Raw genomic sequence first — 21792 nt, forward strand, 5'->3', positions numbered from 1 at the left:
GAAGTCGGGTTTAAAACCTCAGTGTTTGAGAGGAAGTCGGTTTAAAACCTCAGTGTTTGAGAGGAAGTAGGTTTTTTGACAAGACATTTCAGATGTTTTATATAATCCTCGCTCTTAAGATCCGCCCGTCCGTACCTGCATAAGTTCAAAAATCTCTTTCTTGGTGGATTTGATCTCCAGGAAGAAGCCGTAAGGGTAAGAGCACTTGAGGATGCGACGAGTCTTCAGCAGCTCCAGTACAGCATCTTCAATGAACGTAGTGTCAGGTGGGCCTCCGTCTCCTGAGAGAGAAGAAGAGATCACGGATCAGGATTACTCCCGCTCTCATACACACCGACTCATCATATCACATTCAGAAGAGAAAAAGAAAAGTGATAAGATTTTCAAGTACTTTAAGAGTGTCTTTAATACATCTCCACTGATTTCAGTCTGTGTGTTGGTCTATTTATTTGAAAATGGTTGTCTGCAAAACAAAACGGAAACAAAACGATGAAAAAAAACATTGACATGACGCGAATATCCACATACGTCCACTCAAGGCTCTGCTCAGCTGTTCCATCTTGTCTTTGGCTGTCTTCAACAGGCGCTGCTCCAGCTAGATGGAAGGACAGACAAGGTAAGGTCCCACTACAGGACTTACTAAAGCTACATGACATTTAAACAAACCCAGCTCTGCCCTACTTACCTGGACAGGATGTCAGGTTACACCATGACTTCCTAATACAAACTGGCAGATGTTACCAAAATGTATCACAGCCCCTTTTACCTGGTAACTGTGTTCATGGTTCAGGAAGCAGGTCCAGTATTTACCTGGTAGCTGTGTTCATGGTTCTGGAAGCAGGTCCAGTATTTACCTGGTAACTGTGTTCATGGTTCTGGAAGCAGGTCCAGTTCTTACCTGGTAACTGTGTTCATGGTTCTGGAAGCAGGTCCAGTTCTTACCTGGTAACTGTGTTCATGGTTCTGGAAGCAGGTCCAGTTCTTACCTGGTAGCTGTGTTCATGGTTCTGGAAGCGTGTGTAGTAGTGCATGAAGCGGTCCAGTTCCTGGAATCCCTTGTGCTTCTTCTCAGCCTGCAATGACAAGAAGACGAGACAGACGGTGTTACCTCAGTATCAGACGGTGTCTAAACTCAGTATCCTGATAGTTCCCTGTTACCTCTGGTGTCTAAACTCAGTGTCCTGATAGTTCCCTGTTACCTCTGGTGTCTAAACTCAGTATCCTGATAGTTCCCTGTTACCTCTGGTGTCTAAACTCAGTATCCTGATAGTTCCCTGTTACCTCTGGTGTCTAAACTCAGTATCCTGATAGTTCCCTGTTACCTCTGGTGTCTAAACTCAGTATCCTGATAGTTCCCTGTTACCTCTGGTGTCTAAACTCAGTATCCTGATAGTTCCCTGTTACCTCTGGTCTCTAAACTCAGTATCCTGATAGTTCCCTGTCAGACAGTGAGTGTTACCTCTAGTCCAGAGTTGGGTAAACTACGGCCCTCAATCCGGGAGGTTTGACTAAATAAAAATATAGATATTTTTTAAAACACTATACATACATATATGTGGACCTATATATTAATATGAATTATAATGGACCTTTCCGTTTATTTAGCTTATAACAGACCTATATATTTATGTGAATTATAACAGACCTATATATTCATATAACAGACCTATATATTTATATAACAGACCTATATATTTATGTGAATTATAACAGACCTATATATTTATATAACAGACCTATATATTCATATAACAGACCTATATATTTATATGAATTATAACAGACCTATATATTTATATAACGGACCTATATATTTATATGAATTATAACAGACCTATATATTTATATGAATTATAACGGACCTATATATTTATATAACAGACCTATATATTTATATAACGGACCTATATATTTATATAACGGACCTATATATTTATATGAATTATAACGGACCTATATATTTATATGAATTATAACGGACCTATATATTTATATGAATTATAATGGACCTATATATTTATATGAATTATAACGGACCTATATATTTATATGAATTATAATGGACCTATATATTTATATAACGGACCTATATATTTATATGAATTATAACGGACCTATATATTTATATGAATTATAACGGACCTATATATTTATATGAATTATAATGGACCTATATATTTATATAACGGACCAATATATTTATATAACAGACCTATATATTTATATAACGGACCTATATATTTATATGAATTATAACGGACCTATATATTTATATGAATTATAATGGACCTATATATTTATATAACAGACCTATATATTTATATAACGGACCTATATATTTATATGAATTATAACGGACCTATATATTTATATGAATTATAACAGACCTATATATTTATATGAATTATAACGGACCTATATATTTATATAACGGACCTATATATTTATATGAATTATAACGGACCTATATAATTTATATAACGGACCTATATATTTATATAACAGACCTATATATTTATATGAATTATAAAAGACCTATATATTTATATAACGGACCTATATATTTATATAACAGACCTATATATTTATATAACGGACCTATATATTTATATAACAGACCTATATATTTATGTGAATTATAACAGACCTATATATTTATATAACGGACCTATATATTTATATGAATTATAACAGACCTATATATTTATATAACGGACCTATATATTTATATGAATTATAACAGACCTATATATTTATGTGAATTATAACAGACCTATATATTCATATAACGGACCTATATATTTATGTGAATTATAACAGACCTATATATTTATGTGAATTATAACAGACCTATATATTTATATAACGGACCTATATATTTATATGAATTATAACAGACCTATATATTCATATAACGGACCTATATATTTATGTGAATTATAACAGACCTATATATTTATGTGAATTATAACAGACCTATATATTTATGTGAATTATAACAGACCTATATATTCATATAACGGACCTATATATTTATGTGAATTATAACAGACCTATATATTTATGTGAATTATAACAGACCTATATATTTATATAACGGACCTATATATTTATATGAATTATAACAGACCTATATATTTATATAACGGACCTATATATTCATATAACAGACCTATATATTTATGTGAATTATAACAGACCTATATATTCATATAACAGACCTATATATTCATATAACGGACCTATATATTTATGTGAATTATAACAGACCTATATATTTATATGAATTATAACGGACCTATATATTTATATAACAGACCTATATATTCATATAACGGACCTATATATTTATGTGAATTATAACAGACCTATATATTTATGTGAATTATAACAGACCTATATATTTATATAACGGACCTATATATTTATATGAATTATAACGGACCTATATATTTATATAACGGACCTATATATTTATATAACGGACCTATATATTTATATGAATTATAATGGACCTATATATTTATATGAATTATAACGGACCTATATATTTATGTGAATTATAACAGACCTATATATTTATATAACGGACCTATATATTTATATAACGGACCTATATATTTATATGAATTATAATGGACCTATATATTTATATGAATTATAACGGACCTATATATTTATATGAATTATAACGGACCTATATATTTATATGAATTATAACGGACCTATATATTTATATAACGGACCTATATATTTATATAACAGACCTATATATTTATATGAATTATAACGGACCTATATATTTATATAACGGACCTATATATTTAGATGAATTATAACGGACCTATATATTTATATAACAGACCTATATATTTATATGAATTATAACGGACCTATACATTTATATGAATTATAACAGACCTATATATTTATATAACAGACCTATATATTTATATAACTGACCTATATATTTATATGAATTATAACGGACCTATATATTTATATAACGGACCTATATATTTATATAACTGACCTATATATTTATATGAATTATAACAGACCTATATATTTATATAACGGACCTATATATTTATATGAATTATAACAGACCTATATATTTATATAACAGACCTATATATTTATATAACGGACCTATATATTTATATAACTGACCTATATATTTATATGAATTATAACAGACCTATATATTTATATAACGGACCTATATATTTATATGAATTATAACAGACCTATATATTTATATAACGGACCTATATATTTATATAACGGACCTATATATTTATATAACTGACCTATATATTTATATGAATTATAACAGACCTATATATTTATATAACGGACCAATATATTTATATGAATTATAACGGACCTATATATTTATATGAATTATAACAGACCTATATATTTATATAACGGACCAATATATTTACATGAATTATAACGGACCTATATATTTATATAACGGACCTATATATTTATATGAATTATAACGGACCTATATATTTATATGAATTATAACAGACCTATATATTTATATAACGGACCAATATATTTACATGAATTATAACGGACCTATATATTTATATAACGGACCAATATATTTACATGAATTATAACGGACCTATATATTTATATAACGGACCAATATATTTACATGAATTATAACGGACCTATATATTTATATAACGGACCTATATATTTATATAACAGACCTATATATTTATATAACGGACCTATATATTTATATGAATTATAACGGACCTATATATTTATATGAATTATAACAGACCTATATATTTATATAACAGACCTATATATTTATATAACAGACCTATATATTTATATAACAGACCTATATATTTATATAACAGACCTATATATTTATATAACAGACCTATATATTTATATGAATTATAACAGACCTATATATTTATATAACAGACCTATATATTTATATGAATTATAACAGACCTATATATTTATATGAATTATAACAGACCTATATATTTATATAACAGACCTATATATTTATATAACAGACCTATATATTTATATAACAGACCTATATATTTATATAACAGACCTATATATTTATATAACAGACCTATATATTTATATGAATTATAACGGACCTATATATTTATATAACAGACCTATATATTTATATGAATTATAACGGACCTATACATTTATATGAATTATAACAGACCTATATATTTATATAACAGACCTATATATTTATATAACTGACCTATATATTTATATGAATTATAACAGACCTATATATTTATATAACGGACCTATATATTTATATAACAGACCTATATATTTATATGAATTATAACAGACCTATATATTTATATAACGGACCTATATATTTATATGAATTATAACAGACCTATATATTTATATAACGGACCTATATATTTATATAACGGACTTATATATTTATATAACGGACCTATATATTTATATGAATTATAACAGACCTATATATTTATATAACGGACCTATATATTTATATAACAGACCTATATATTTATATAACAGACCTATATATTTATATGAATTATAACGGACCTATATATTTATATAACAGACCTATATATTTATATAACAGACCTATATATTTATATAACAGACCTATATATATTTATGTGAATTATAACAGACCAATATATTTATTGAATTATAACAGACCTATATATTTATATAACAGACCTATATATTTATATAACAGACCTATATATTTATGTGAATTATAACAGACCTATATATTTTTATTATAACAGACCTATATATTTATATAACAGACCTATATATTTATATAACAGACCTATATATTTATATAACAGACCTATATATTTATATAACAGACCTATATATTTATATAACAGACCTATATATTTATATAACAGACCTATATATTTATATAACGGACCTATATATTTATATAACAGACCTATATATTTATATAACAGACCTATATATTTATGTGAATTATAACAGACCTATATATTTATATGAATTATAACAGACCTATATATTTATATAACAGACCTATATATTTATATAACAGACCTATATATTTATGTGAATTATAACAGACCTATATATTTATATAACAGACCTATATATTTATATAACAGACCTATATATTTATATAACAGACCTATATATTTATATAACAGACCTATATATTTATATAACAGACCTATATATTTATATAACAGACCTATATATTTATATAACAGACCTATATATTTATGTGAATTATAACGGACCTATATATTTATATAACAGACCTATATATTTATATAACAGACCTATATATTTATATAACGGACCTATATATTTATATGAATTATAACGGACCTATATATTTATATAACAGACCTATATATTTATATGAATTATAACAGACCTATATATTTATATGAATTATAACAGACCTATATATTTATATAACAGACCTATATATTTATATAACTGACCTATATATTTATATGAATTATAACAGACCTATATATTTATATAACGGACCTATATATTTATATAACTGACCTATATATTTATATGAATTATAACAGACCTATATATTTATATAACTGACCTATATATTTATATGAATTATAACAGACCTATATATTTATATAACTGACCTATATATTTATATGAATTATAACAGACCTATATATTTATATAACGGACCTATATATTTATATAACGGACTTATATATTTATATAACGGACCTATATATTTATATGAATTATAACAGACCTATATATTTATATAACGGACCTATATATTTATATAACAGACCTATATATTTATATAACAGACCTATATATTTATATGAATTATAACGGACCTATATATTCATATAACAGACCTATATATTTATATAACGGACCTATATATTTATGTGAATTATAACGGACCAATATATTTATGTGAATTATAACAGACCTATATATTTATATAACAGACCTATATATTTATATAACAGACCTATATATTTATGTGAATTATAACAGACCTATATATTTATGTGAATTATAACAGACCTATATATTTATATAACAGACCTATATATTTATATAACAGACCTATATATTTATGTGAATTATAACAGACCTATATATTTATGTGAATTATAACAGACCTATATATTCATATAACAGACCTATATATTTATATAACAGACCTATATATTTATATAACAGACCTATATATTTATATAACAGACCTATATATTTATATAACAGACCTATATATTTATATAACAGACCTATATATTTATATAACGGACCTATATATTTATATGAATTATAACAGACCTATATATTTATATAACAGACCTATATATTTATATAACAGACCTATATATTTATATAACGGACCTATATATTTATATAACAGACCTATATATTTATATAACGGACCTATATATTTATATAACAGACCTATATATTTATATGAATTATAACAGACCTATATATTTATATGAATTATAACGGACCTATATATTTATATAACAGACCTATATATTTATATGAATTATAACAGACCTATATATTTATATGAATTATAACAGACCTATATATTTATATAACGGACCAATATATTTATATGAATTATAACAGACCTATATATTTATATAACGGACCAATATATTTATATGAATTATAACAGACCTATATATTTATGTGAATTATAACAGACCTATATATTTATGTGAATTATAACAGACCTATATATTTATATAACGGACCAATATATTTATGTGAATTATAACAGACCTATATATTTATGTGAATTATAACAGACCTATATATTTATATAACGGACCAATATATTTATGTGAATTATAACAGACCTATATATTCATATAACGGACCTATATATTTATATAACGGACCTATATATTTATATAACTGACCTATATATTTATGTGAATTATAACAGACCTATATATTTATATAACGGACCTATATATTTATATGAATTATAACAGACCTATATATTTATATAACGGACCTATATATTTATTTATATAACAGACCTATATATTTATATATAACAGACCTATATATTTATATAACAGACCTATATATTTATATAACGGACCTATATATTTATATGAATTATAACAGACCTATATATTTATATAACGGACCTATATATTTATATGAATTATAACAGACCTATATATTTATGTGAATTATAACAGACCTATATATTTATATAACAGACCTATATATTCATATAACAGACCTATATATTTATATGAATTATAACAGACCTATATATTTATATAACGGACCTATATATTTATATAACAGACCTATATATTTATATAACAGACCTATATATTTATATAACAGACCTATATATTTATTCATATAACAGACCTATATATTTATGTGAATTATAACAGACCTATATATTTATATGAATTATAACAGACCTATATATTTATATAACAGACCTATATATTTATATGAATTATAACAGACCTATATATTTATATAACAGACCTATATATTTTGAATTATAACAGACCTATATATTTATATGAATTATAACAGACCTATATATTTATATGAATTATAACAGACCTATATATTTATATGAATTATAACAGACCTATATATTTATATAACAGACCTATATATTTATATAACAGACCTATATATTTATATAACAGACCTATATATTTATATGAATTATAACAGACCTATATATTTATATAACAGACCTATATATTTATATAACAGACCTATATATTTATATAACAGACCTATATATTTATATAACAGACCTATATATTTATATAACAGACCTATATATTTATATGAATTATAACAGACCTATATATCTATATGAATTATGACGGACCTATATATTTATATGAATTATATTCTAGTCTCTAGACTCACAATGAGTCCCAAACGGCATCCTATTACCTATATAGTGCACTACTTCTAACCAGAGCCTATGAGGAATAGGTGATAGGGTGTCATAATCCCTATATAGTGCACTACTTCTAATCAGAGCCTATGAGGAATAGGTGATAGGGTGTCATAATCCCTATATAGTGCACTACTTTTAACCAGAGCCTATGAGGAATAGGTGATAGGGTGTCATAATCCCTATATAGTGCACTACTTCTAATCAGAGCCTATGAGGAATAGGTGATAGGGTGTCATAATCCCTATATAGTGCACTACTTTTAACCAGAGCCTATGGGGGATAGGTGATAGGGTGTCATAATCCCTATATAGTGCACTACTTTTAACCAGAGCCTATGAGGAATAGGTGATAGGGTGTCATAATCCCTATATAGTGCACTACTTTTAACCAGAGCCTATGGGGGATAGGTGATAGGGTGTCATAATCCCTATATAGTGCACTACTTTTAACCAGAGCCTATGGGGGATAGGTGATAGGGTGTCGATTCAGCCAACCACAGTGTCCTCTGCCAACAATGACAAAACAACCGATTCTTATTGCCTCTCAGTCTCTCAAATCAAATTGTATTTGTCACATACACATGGGTTAGCAGATGTTAATGCGAGTGTAGCGAAATGCTTGTGCTTCTAGTTCCGACAATGCAGTGATAACCAACAAGTAATCTAACTAACAATTCCAAAACTACTGTCTTATACACAGTGTAAGGGGATAAAGAATATGTACATAAGGATATATGAATGAGTGATGGTACAGGGCAGCATACAGTAGATGGTATCGAGTACAGTATATACATATGAGATGAGTATGTAGACAAAGTAAACAAAGTGGCATAGTTAAAGTGGCTAGTGATACATGTATTACATAAGGATGCAGTCGATGATGTAGAGTACAGTATATACGTATGCATATGAGATGAATAATGTAGGGTAAGTAACATTATATAAGGTAGCATTGTTTAAAGTGGCTAGTGATATATTTACATCATTTCCCATCAATTCCCATTATTAAAGTGGCTGGAGTTGGGTCAATGACAGTGTGTTGGCAACAGCCACTCAATGTTAGTGGTGGCTGTTTAACAGTCTGATGGCCTTGAGATAGAAGCTGTTTTTCAGTCTCTCGGTCCCAGCTTTGATGCACCTGTACTGACCTCGCCTTCTGGATGATAGCGGGGTGAACAGGCAGTGGTTCGGGTGGTTGATGTCCTTGATGATCTTTATGGCCTTCCTGTAACATCGGGTGGTGTAGGTGTCCTGGAGGGCAGGTAGTTTGCCCCCGGTGATGCGTTGTGCAGACCTCACTACCCTCTGGAGAGCCTTACGGTTGAGGGCGGAGCAGTTGCCGTACCAGGCGGTGATACAGCCCGCCAGGATGCTCTCGATTGTGCATCTGTAGAAGTTTGTGAGTGCTTTTGGTGACAAGCCGAATTTCTTCAGCCTCCTGAGGTTGAAGAGGCGCTGCTGCGCCTTCTTCACGACGCTGTCAGTGTGAGTGGACCAATCCAGTTTGTCTGTGATGTGTACGCCGAGGAACTTAAAACTTGCTACCCTCTCCACTACTGTTCCATCGATGTGGATAGGGGGGTGTTCCCTCTGCTGTTTCCTGAAGTCCACAATCATCTCCTTAGTTTTGTTGACGTTGAGTGTGAGGTTATTTTCCTGACACCACACTCCGAGGGCCCTCACCTCCTCCCTGTAGGCCGTCTCGTCTCATCTCTTCCTGGCAGGGCTGGTCTTGGTGAGTGGAGTACAGCAATATAACACAGGACAGAGGTGGACTGCAGAAGTACATTAACAACATGTTGATGACCCTCTGGGCATCTTGTGATGGAGGTGCACTGTCACTGAGTTTCTCTCTGAAGCATAGAGTGAGTGAGTGAGTGAGTGGACAGTGAGTGAGTGAGTGAGTGAGTGAGTGAGTGAGGTGGACTGTGAGTGAGTGATGTGATGTGCATCTTGTGATGTGCACTGTCACTGTGTGGGAGTGAGTGAGTGAGTGAGTGAGTGAGAGGAGTGTGTGTGTGTGTGAGTGAGAGGAGTGTGTGTGTGTTTGTGTGTGAGAGGAGTGTGTGTGTGTTTGTGTGTGAGAGGAGTGTGTGTAGTGTGTGTGTGTGTGTATAGTGTGTGTGTGTGTGTAGTGTAGTGTGTGTGTGTGTAGTGTAGTGTGTGTGTGTGTGTAGTGTGTGTGTGTGTGTGTGTGTGTGTGTGTGTGAGTGTGTGTGTGTGTGTGTGTGTGTGTGTGTAGTGTGTGTGTGTGTGTGTGTGTGTGTGTGTAGTGTGTGTGTGTGTGTGTGTAGTGTGTGTGTGTGTGTGTGTGTGTGTGTAGTGTGTGTGTGTGTGTGTGTGTGTGTGTGTGTGTGTGTGTGTGTGTGTGTGTGTGTGTGTGTGTGTGTGTGTGTGTGTGTGTGTGTGTGTGTGTGTGTGTGTGTGTGTGTGTGTGTGTGTGTGTAGTGTTGTGTGTGTGTGTGTGTGTGTGTGTGTGTGTGTGTGTGTGTGTGTGTGTAGTGTGTGTGTGTGTGTGTGTGTGTAGTGTAGTGTAGTGTGTGTGTGTAGTGTGTGTGTGTGTGTGTAGTGTGTGTGTGTGTGTGTAGTGTGTGTGTGTGTGTGTGTGTGTGTGTGTGTGTGTGTGTGTGTGTGTGTGTGTGTGTGTGTGTGTGTGTGTGTGTGTGTAGTGTAGTGTGTGTGTGTGTGTGTGTGTGTGTAGTGTAGTGTGTGTGTGTAGTGTAGTGTGTGTGTGTGTGTGTAGTGTAGTGTGTGTAGTGTAGTGTAGTGTGTGTGTGTGTGTGTAGTGTAGTGTGTGTGTGTGTGTATGTGTGTGTAGTGTGTGTGTGTGTAGTGTAGTGTTGTGTGTAGTGTGTGTGTGTAGTGTAGTGTGTAGTGTAGTGTAGTGTAGTGTGTGTGTGTGTGTGTGTGTGTAGTGTAGTGTAGTGTGTGTGTGTAGTGTGTGTGTGTGTGTGTGTGTGTGTGTGTGTGTGTGTGTGTGTGTGTGTGTGTGTGTAGTGTAGTGTGTGTGTGTGTGTGTGTGTGTATTCCACACCTCCACAGTCATGTCTTTGTTCTGCTCCTCCACCTGGTTGATGACCTCATAGCGGGTACAGCGGTAGTAACCTCCAGTAGACGAGCTGTGTTTCTTCCATTCCTCCAGACAGATCCAGCAGAAGTCATACTTACACTGCAGAGAGGCAGAGAGGGAAGAGGAGGTGGTCAGTCAGTAGCAGGACATACCAAGGCCCTAACCTCTGACATGACTAAAGGTAGTCAGTCAGTAGCAGGAAATACCAAGGCCCTAACCTCTGACATGACTAAAGGTAGTCAGTCAGTAGCAGGAAATACCAAGGCCCTAACCTCTGACATGACTAAAGGTAGTCAGTCAGTAGCAGGAAATACCAAGGCCCTAACCTCTGACATGACTAAAGGTAGTCAGTCAGTAGCAGGACATACCAAGGCCCTAACCTCTGACATGACTAAAGGTAGTCAGTCAGTAGCAGGACATACCAAGGCCCTAACCTCTGGCATGACTAAAGGTCAGTAGCAGGACATACCAAGGCCCTAACCTCTGGCATGACTAAAGGTAGTCAGTCAGTAGCAGGACATACCAAGGCCCTAACCTCTGACATGACTAAAGGTCAGTAGCAGGACATACCAAGGCCCTAACCTCTGACATGACTAAAGGTAGTCAGTCAGTAGCAGGACATACCAAGGCCCTAACCTCTGGCATGACTAAAGGTCAGTAGCAGGACATACCAAGGCCCTAACCTCTGGCATGACTAAAGGTCAGTAGCAGGACATACCAAGGCCCTAACCTCTGGCATGACTAAAGGTCAGTAGCAGGACATACCAAGGCCCTAACCTCTGGCATGACTAAAGGTCAGTAGCAGGACATACCAAGGCCCTAACCTCTGGCATGACTAAAGGTCAGTAGCAGGACATACCAAGGCCCTAACCTCTGGCATGACTAAAGGTCAGTAGCAGGACATACCAAGGCCCTAACCTCTGGCATGACTAAAGGTCAGTAGCAGGACATACCAAGGCCCTAACCTCTGGCATGACTAAAGGTCAGTAGCAGGACATACCAAGGCCCTAACCTCTGGCATGACTAAAGGTCAGTAGCAGGACATACCAAGGCCCTAACCTCTGGCATGACTAAAGGTCAGTAGCAGGACATACCAAGGCCCTAACCTCTGGCATGACTAAAGGTCAGTAGCAGGAAATACCAAGGCCCTAACCTCTGGCATGACTAAAGGTCAGTAGCAGGACATACCAAGGCCCTAACCTCTGGCATGACTAAAGGTCAGTAGCAGGACATACCAAGGCCCTAACCTCTGGCATGACTAAAGGTCAGTAGCAGGACATACCAAGGCCCTAACCTCTGGCATGACTAAAGGTGGTCAGTCAGTAGCAGGACATACCAAGGCCCTAACCTCTGGCATGACTAAAGGTCAGTAGCAGGACATACCAAGGCCCTAACCTCTGGCATGACTAAAGGTGGTCAGTCAGTAGCAGGACATACCAAGGCCCTAACCTCTGGCATGACTAAAGGTAGTCAGTCAGTAGCAGGACATACCAAGGCCCTAACCTCTGGCATGACTAAAGGCCAGTAGCAGGAAATACCAAGGCCCTAACCTCTGGCATGACTAAAGGTAGTCAGTCAGTAGCAGGACATACCAAGGCCCTAACCTCTGGCATGACTAAAGGTAGTCAGTCAGTAGCAGGACATACCAAGGCCCTAACCTCTGGCACGACTAAAGGTCAGTAGCAGGAAATACCAAGGCCCTAACCTCTGGCATGACTAAATGTCAGTAGCAGGAAATACCAAGGCCCTAACCTCTGGCATGACTAAAGGTCAGTAGCAGGACATACCAAGGCCCTAACCTCTGGCATGACTAAAGGTCAGTAGCAGGACATACCAAGGCCCTAACCTCTGGCATGACTAAAGGTCAGTAGCAGGACATACCAAGGCCCTAACCTCTGGCATGACTAAAGGTAGTCAGTCAGTAGCAGGAAATACCAAGGCCCTAACCTCTGGCATGACTAAAGGTAGTCAGTCAGTAGCAGGAAATACCAAGGCCCTAACCTCTGGCATGACTAAAGGTAGTCAGTCAGTAGCAGGACATACCAAGGCCCTAACCTCTGGCATGACTAAAGGTAGTCAGTCAGTAGCAGGACATACCAAGGCCCTAACCTCTGGCATGACTAAAGGTCAGTAGCAGGACATACCAAGGCCCTAACCTCTGGCATGACTAAAGGTCAGTAGCAGGACATACCAAGGCCCTAACCTCTGGCATGACTAAAGGTCAGTAGCAGGACATACCAAGGCCCTAACCTCTGGCATGACTAAAGGTCAGTAGCAGGACATACCAAGGCCCTAACCTCTGGCATGACTAAAGGTCAGTCAGCAGGACATACCAAGGTCCTAAGCATGACTAAATACCAAGGCCCTAACCTCTGGCATGACTAAAGGTCAGTAGCAGGACATACCAAGGCCCTAACCTCTGGCATGACTAAAGGTCAGTAGCAGGACATACCAAGGCCCTAACCTCTGGCATGACTAAAGGTCAGTCAGCAGGACATACCAAGGCCCTAACCTCTGGCATGACTAAAGGTCAGTAGCAGGACATACCAAGGCCCTAACCTCTGGCATGACTAAAGGTCAGTAGCAGGACATACCAAGGCCCTAACCTCTGGCATGACTAAAGGTCAGTAGCAGGAAATACCAAGGCCCTAACCTCTGGCATGACTAAAGGTCAGTAGCAGGACATACCAATGCCCTAACCTCTGGCATGACTAAAGGTAGTCAGTCAGTAGCAGGAAATACCAAGGCCCTAACCTCTGGCATGACTAAAGGTAGTCAGTCAGTAGCAGGACATACCAAGGCCCTAACCTCTGGCATGACTAAAGGTAGTCAGTCAGTAGGACATACCAAGGCCCTAACCTCTGGCATGACTAAAGGTCAGTAGCAGGACATACCAAGGCCCTAACCTCTGGCATGACTAAAGGTAGTCAGTCAGTAGCAGGACATACCAAGGCCCTAACCTCTGGCATGACTAAAGGTCAGTAGCAGGACATACCAAGGCCCTAACCTCTGGCATGACTAAAGGTAGTCAGTCAGTAGCAGGACATACCAAGGCCCTAACCTCTGGCATGACTAAAGGTAGTCAGTCAGTAGCAGGAAATACCAAGGCCCTAACCTTCGGCATGACTAAAGGCCAGTAGCAGGACATACCAAGGCCCTAACCTCTGGCATGACTAAAGGTAGTCAGTCAGTAGCAGGACATACCAAGGCCCTAACCTCTGGCATGACTAAAGGTAGTCAGTCAGTAGCAGGACATACCAAGGCCCTAACCTCTGGCATGACTAAAGGTCAGTAGCAGGAAATACCAAGGCCCTAACCTCTGGCATGACTAAATGAGCAGGAAATACCAAGGCCCTAACCTCTGGCATGACTAAAGGTCAGTAGCAGGACATACCAAGGCCCTAACCTCTGGCATGACTAAAGGTCAGTAGCAGGACATACCAAGGCCCTAACCTCTGGCATGACTAAAGGTCAGTAGCAGGACATACCAAGGCCCTAACCTCTGGCATGACTAAAGGTAGTCAGTCAGTAGCAGGACATACCAAGGCCCTAACCTCTGGCATGACTAAAGGTAGTCAGTCAGTAGCAGGACATACCAAGGCCCTAACCTCTGGCATGACTAAAGGTAGTCAGTCAGTAGCAGGACATACCAAGGCCCAAGGCATGACTAAAGGTAGTCAGTCTGGTAGCAGGACACCAAGGCCCTAACCTCTGGCATGACTAGGTAGTCAGTCAGTAGCAGGACATACCAAGGCCCTAACCTCTGGCATGACTAAAGGTAGTCAGTCAGTAGCAGGACATACCAAGGCCCTAACCTCTGGCATGACTAAAGGTAGTCAGTCAGTAGCAGGACATACCAAGGCCCTAACCTCTGGCATGACTAAAGGTAGTCAGTCAGTAGCAGGACATACCAAGGCCCTAACCTCTAAAGCCTGGGACCCATAAGGGAGCCGGCCATACACGGTCTGTGGCTGGGAAGCTGGCCTGAAGAGTTTGCTGGAACGCAGACGGAACAAGAGTTTTCCTGTGGTTTCAAACTAATCAATGGTCCTCTATGTGTTCTCTTGATCTGCCACCAGGGAGTCACTCCATCCGTTTACACACGCATTCAGATCTATCCATCTGAGAGGAAATGTCCCGACTAGAGGTAAAACCACCCAACACTACCACCTTTCAACATGATTCACAGTCTTATTCAGCCCTCGGTGATTCCAACTAGAAACACGGCTTCGCTGGCTGTGTGGTGACGATGTAAAAAGGAAACTAAAACACAAAGCCAACTGCTGAAATCACTGTTGTCCTGAGGAGACAGGACTTAGATGGCACTCAAGATAATCTATAGTATATAGTGACTGACAGAGAGAGAGAGAGAGAAGAGAGAGAGTAACAGAGAAGAGAGAGAGAGTAAGAGAGAGTGAGAGAGAGAGAGAGAGAGAGAGAGAGTAGAGAGAGAGAGTAAGAGAAGAGAGAGAGAGAGAGAGAGTGAGAGAGAGAGAGAGAGAGAGTAAGAGAGAGAGAGTAACAGAGAGAGAGAGGAGAGCGTAACAGAGAGAGAGACAGAGAGAAGAGAGGAGAGAGTAACAAGAGAGAGAGAGAGAACGACAACATCATGTAGGACAACAGACCTGTTACTACAACATCATGTAGGACAACAGACCTGTTACTACAACATCATGTAGGACAACAGACCTGTTACTACAACATCAAGTAGTACAACAGACCTGTCACTACAACAGACCTGTCACTACAACATCATGTAGGACAACAGACCTGTCACTACAACATCATGTAGGACAACAGACCTGTCACTACAACATCATGTAGGACAACAGACCTGTTACTACAACATCATGGAGGACAACAGACCTGTCACTACAACATCATGTAGGACAACAGACCTGTCACTACAACATCATGTAGTACAACAGACCTGTCACTACAACATCATGTAGGACAACAGACCTGTCACTACAACATCATGTAGGACAACAGACCTGTCACTACAACATCATGTAGGACAACAGACCTGTCACTACAACATCATGAAGGACAACAGACCTGTTACTACAACATCATGTAGGACTACAGACCTGTCACTACAACATCATGTAGGACAACAGACCTGTCACTACAACATCATGTAGGACAACAGACCTGTCACTACAACAGACCTGTCACTACAACAGGCCTGTCACTACAACATCATGTAGGACAACAGACCTGTCACTACAACATCATGTAGTACAACAGACCTGTCACTACAACATCATGTAGGACAACAGACCTGTCACTACAACATCATGTAGGACAACAGACCTGTCACTACAACATCATGTAGGACAACAGACCTGTCACTACAACATCATGTAGGACAACAGACCTGTCACTACAACATCATGTAGGACAACAGACCTGTCACTACAACATCATGTAGGACAACAGACCTGTCACTACAACATCATGTAGGACAACAGACCTGTCACTACAGACATCTGTCACTACAACAGACCTGTCACTACAACATCAGGACAACAGACCTGTCACTACAACATCATGTAGGACAACAGACCTGTCACTACAACATCATGTAGGACAACAGACCTGTCACTACAACATCATGTAGGACAACAGACCTGTCACTACAACAGACCTGTCACTACAACATCATGTAGGACAACAGACCTGTCACTACAACAGACCTGTCACTACAACAGACCTGTCACTACAACAGACCTGTCACTACAACATCATGTAGGACAACAGACCTGTCACTACAACATCATGTAGGACAACAGACCTGTCACTACAACATCATGTAGGACAACAGACCTGTCACTACAACATCATGTAGGACAACAGACCTGTCACTACAACATCCTGGACAACACCTGTCTGTCACTACAACAGACCTGTCACTACAACAGACCTGTCACTACAACATCATGTAGGACAACAGACCTGTCACTACAACATCATGTACAACAGGACAACAGACCTGTCACTACAACATCATGTAGGACAACAGACCTGTCACTACAACATCATGTAGGACAACAGTCACTACAACAGACCTGTACTACAACATCATGTCACTACAACAGACCTGTCACTACAACATCATGTAGGACAACAGACCTGTCACTACAACATCATGTAGGACAACAGACCTGTCACTACAACTACAACATCATGTAGGACAACAGACCTGTCACTACAACATCATGTAGGACAACAGACCTGTCACTACAACAGACCTGTCACTACAACATCATGTAGGACAACAGACCTGTCACTACAACAGACCTGTCACTACAACAGACCTGTCACTACAACAGACCTGTCACTACAACAGACCTGTCACTACAACATCATGTAGGACAACAGACCTGTCACTACAACATCATGTACAACATCATGTAGGACAACAGACCTGTCACTACAACAGACCTGTCACTACAACATCATGTAGGACAACAGACCTGTCACTACAACAGACCTGTCACTACAACATCATGTAGGACAACAGACCTGTCACTACAACATCATGTAGGACAACAGACCTGTCACTACAACATCATGTAGGTACAACAGACCTGTCACTACAACATCATGTAGGACAACAGACCTGTCACTACAACATCATGTAGTACAACAGACCTGTCACTACAACATCATGTAGGACAACAGACCTGTCACTACAACATCATGTAGGACAACAGACCTGTCACTACAACATCATGTAGGACAACAGACCTGACAACAGACCTGTCACTACAACATCATGTAGGACAACAGACCTGTCACTACAACATCATGTAGGACAACAGACCTGTCACTACAACAGACCTGTCACTACAACAGACCTGTCACTACAACATCATGTAGGACAACAGACCTGTCACTACAACATCATGTAGTACAACAGACCTGTCACTACAACATCATGTAGGACAACAGACCTGTCACTACAACATCATGTAGGACAACAGACCTGTCACTACAACATCATGTAGTACAACAGACCTGTCACTACAACAGACCTGTCACTACAACATCATGTAGGACAACAGACCTGTCACTACAACATCATGTAGGACAACAGACCTGTTACTACAACAGACCTGTTACTACAACAGACCTGTCACTACAACAGACCTGTTACTACAACAGACCTGTCACTACAACATCACGTAGTACAACAGACCTGTCACTACAACATCATGTAGGACAACAGACCTGTCACTACAACAGACCTGTCACTACAACAGACCTGTCACTACAACATCATGTAGGACAACAGACCTGTCACTACAACATCATGTAGGACAACAGACCTGTCACTACAACATCATGTAGGACAACAGACCTGTCACTACAACATCATGTAGGACAACAGACCTGTCACTACAACCCTACAACATCATGTAGGACAACAGGCCTGTCACTACAACATCATGTAGGACAACAGACCTGTCACTACAACAGACCTGTCACTACAACATCATGTAGGACAACAGACCTATCACTACAACAGACCTATCACTACAACAGACCTGTCACTACAACATCATGTAGGACAACAGACCTGTCACTACAACATCATGTAGGACAACAGACCTGTCACTACAGGACAACAGACCTGTCACTACAAACAGACCTGTCACTACAACAGACCTGTCACTACAACATCATGTAGGACAACAGACCTGTCACTACAACAGACCTGTCACTACAACATCATGTAGGACAACAGACCTGTCACTACAACATCATGTAGGACAACAGACCTGTCACTACAACATCATGTAGGACAACAGACCTGTCACTACAACATCATGTAGGACAACAGACCTGTCACTACAACATCATGTAGGACAACAGACCTGTCACTACAACATCATGTAGGACAACAGACCTGTCACTACAACAGACCTGTCACTACAACATCATGTAGGACAACAGACCTGTCACTACAACATCATGTAGGACAACAGACCTGTCACTACAACATCATGTAGGACAACAGACCTGTCACTACAACATCATGTAGGACAACAGACCTGTCACTACAACAGACCTGTCACTACAACAGGCCTGTCACTACAACATCATGTAGGACAACAGACCTGTCACTACAACATCATGTAGTACAACAGACCTGTCACAACAACATCATGTAGGACAACAGACCTGTCACTACAACATCATGTAGGACAACAGACCTGTCACTACAACATCATGTAGTACAACAGACCTGTCACTACAACAGACCTGTCACTACAACATCATGTAGGACAACAGACCTGTCACTACAACATCATGTAGGACAACAGACCTGTTACTACAACAGACCTGTTACTACAACAGACCTGTCACTACAACAGACCTGTTACTACAACAGACCTGTCACTACAACATCACGTAGTACAACAGACCTGTCACTACAACATCATGTAGGACAACAGACCTGTCACTACAGCCCTACAGCATCATGTAGGACAACAGACCTGTCACTACAACATCATGTAGGACAACAGACCTGTCACTACAACATCATGTAGGACAACAGACCTGTCACTACAACCCTACAACATCATGTAGGACAACAGACCTGTCACTACAACATCATGTAGGACAACAGACCTGTCACTACAACAGACCTGTCACTACAACATCATGTAGGACAACAGACCTGTCACTACAACATCATGTAGGACAACAGACCTGTCACTACAACATCATGTAGGACAACAGACCTGTCACTACAGCCCTACAACATCATGTAGGACAACAGACCTGTCACTACAACAGACCTGTCACTACAACATCATGTAGGACAACAGACCTGTCACTACAACAGACCTGTCACTACAACATCATGTAGGACAACAGACCTGTCACTACAACATCATGTAGGACAACAGACCTGTCACTACAACAGACCTGTCACTACAACATCATGTAGGACAACAGACCTGTCACTACAACATCATGTAGTACAACAGACCTGTCACTACAACACTACAACATCATGTAGGACAACAGACCTGTCACTACAACATCATGTAGGACAACAGACCTGTCACTACAACATCATGTAGTACAACAGACCTGTCACTACAACATCATGTAGGACAACAGACCTATCACTACAACATCATGTAGGACAACAGACCTGTCACTACAACATCATGTAGGACAACAGACCTGTCACTACAACATCATGTAGGACAACAGACCTGTCACTACAACATCATGTAGTACAACAGACCTGTCACTACAACAGACCTGTCACTCACTACAACATCATGTAGGACAACAGACCTGTCACTACAACATCATGTAGGACAACAGACCTGTCACTACAACAGACCTGTCACTACAACAGACCTGTCACTACAACATCATGTAGTACAACAGACCTGTCACTACAACATCATGTAGGACAACAGACCTGTCACTACAGCCCTACAGCATCATGTAGGACAACAGACCTGTCACTACAACATCATGTAGGACAACAGACCTGTCACTACAACATCATAGGACAACAGACCTGTAGGACAACAGACCTGTCACTACAACATCATGTAGGACAACAGACCTGTCACTACAACATCATGTAGGACAACAGACCTGTCACTACAACATCATGTAGGACAACAGACCTGTCACTACAACATCATGTAGGACAACAGACCTGTCACTACAACAGACCTGTCACT

At 37.6% G+C, this 21792-nt stretch overlaps 1 protein-coding gene across 1 annotated transcript in view; it reads right to left on the reverse strand.

The window, feature by feature from the left end:
• Positions 1–21792, reverse strand: part of LOC135574979 (ankyrin repeat and IBR domain-containing protein 1-like) — a 111463-nt gene that overhangs the window by 15176 nt on the left and 74495 nt on the right. The window contains exons 12-15 of the mRNA XM_065027117.1: positions 12032–12166; positions 987–1073; positions 529–595; positions 136–281 (exon numbers count right to left, since the gene is read on the reverse strand). Coding sequence (XP_064883189.1) covers positions 136–281; positions 529–595; positions 987–1073; positions 12032–12166 — 435 coding nt within the window. The remainder of the gene's footprint in view (positions 1–135; positions 282–528; positions 596–986; positions 1074–12031; positions 12167–21792) is intronic.

The sequence above is a fragment of the Oncorhynchus nerka genome, linkage group LG14 (assembly GCF_034236695.1).
Source record: "Oncorhynchus nerka isolate Pitt River linkage group LG14, Oner_Uvic_2.0, whole genome shotgun sequence".
In the NCBI taxonomy this organism is placed as follows: Eukaryota; Metazoa; Chordata; class Actinopteri; order Salmoniformes; family Salmonidae; genus Oncorhynchus; species Oncorhynchus nerka.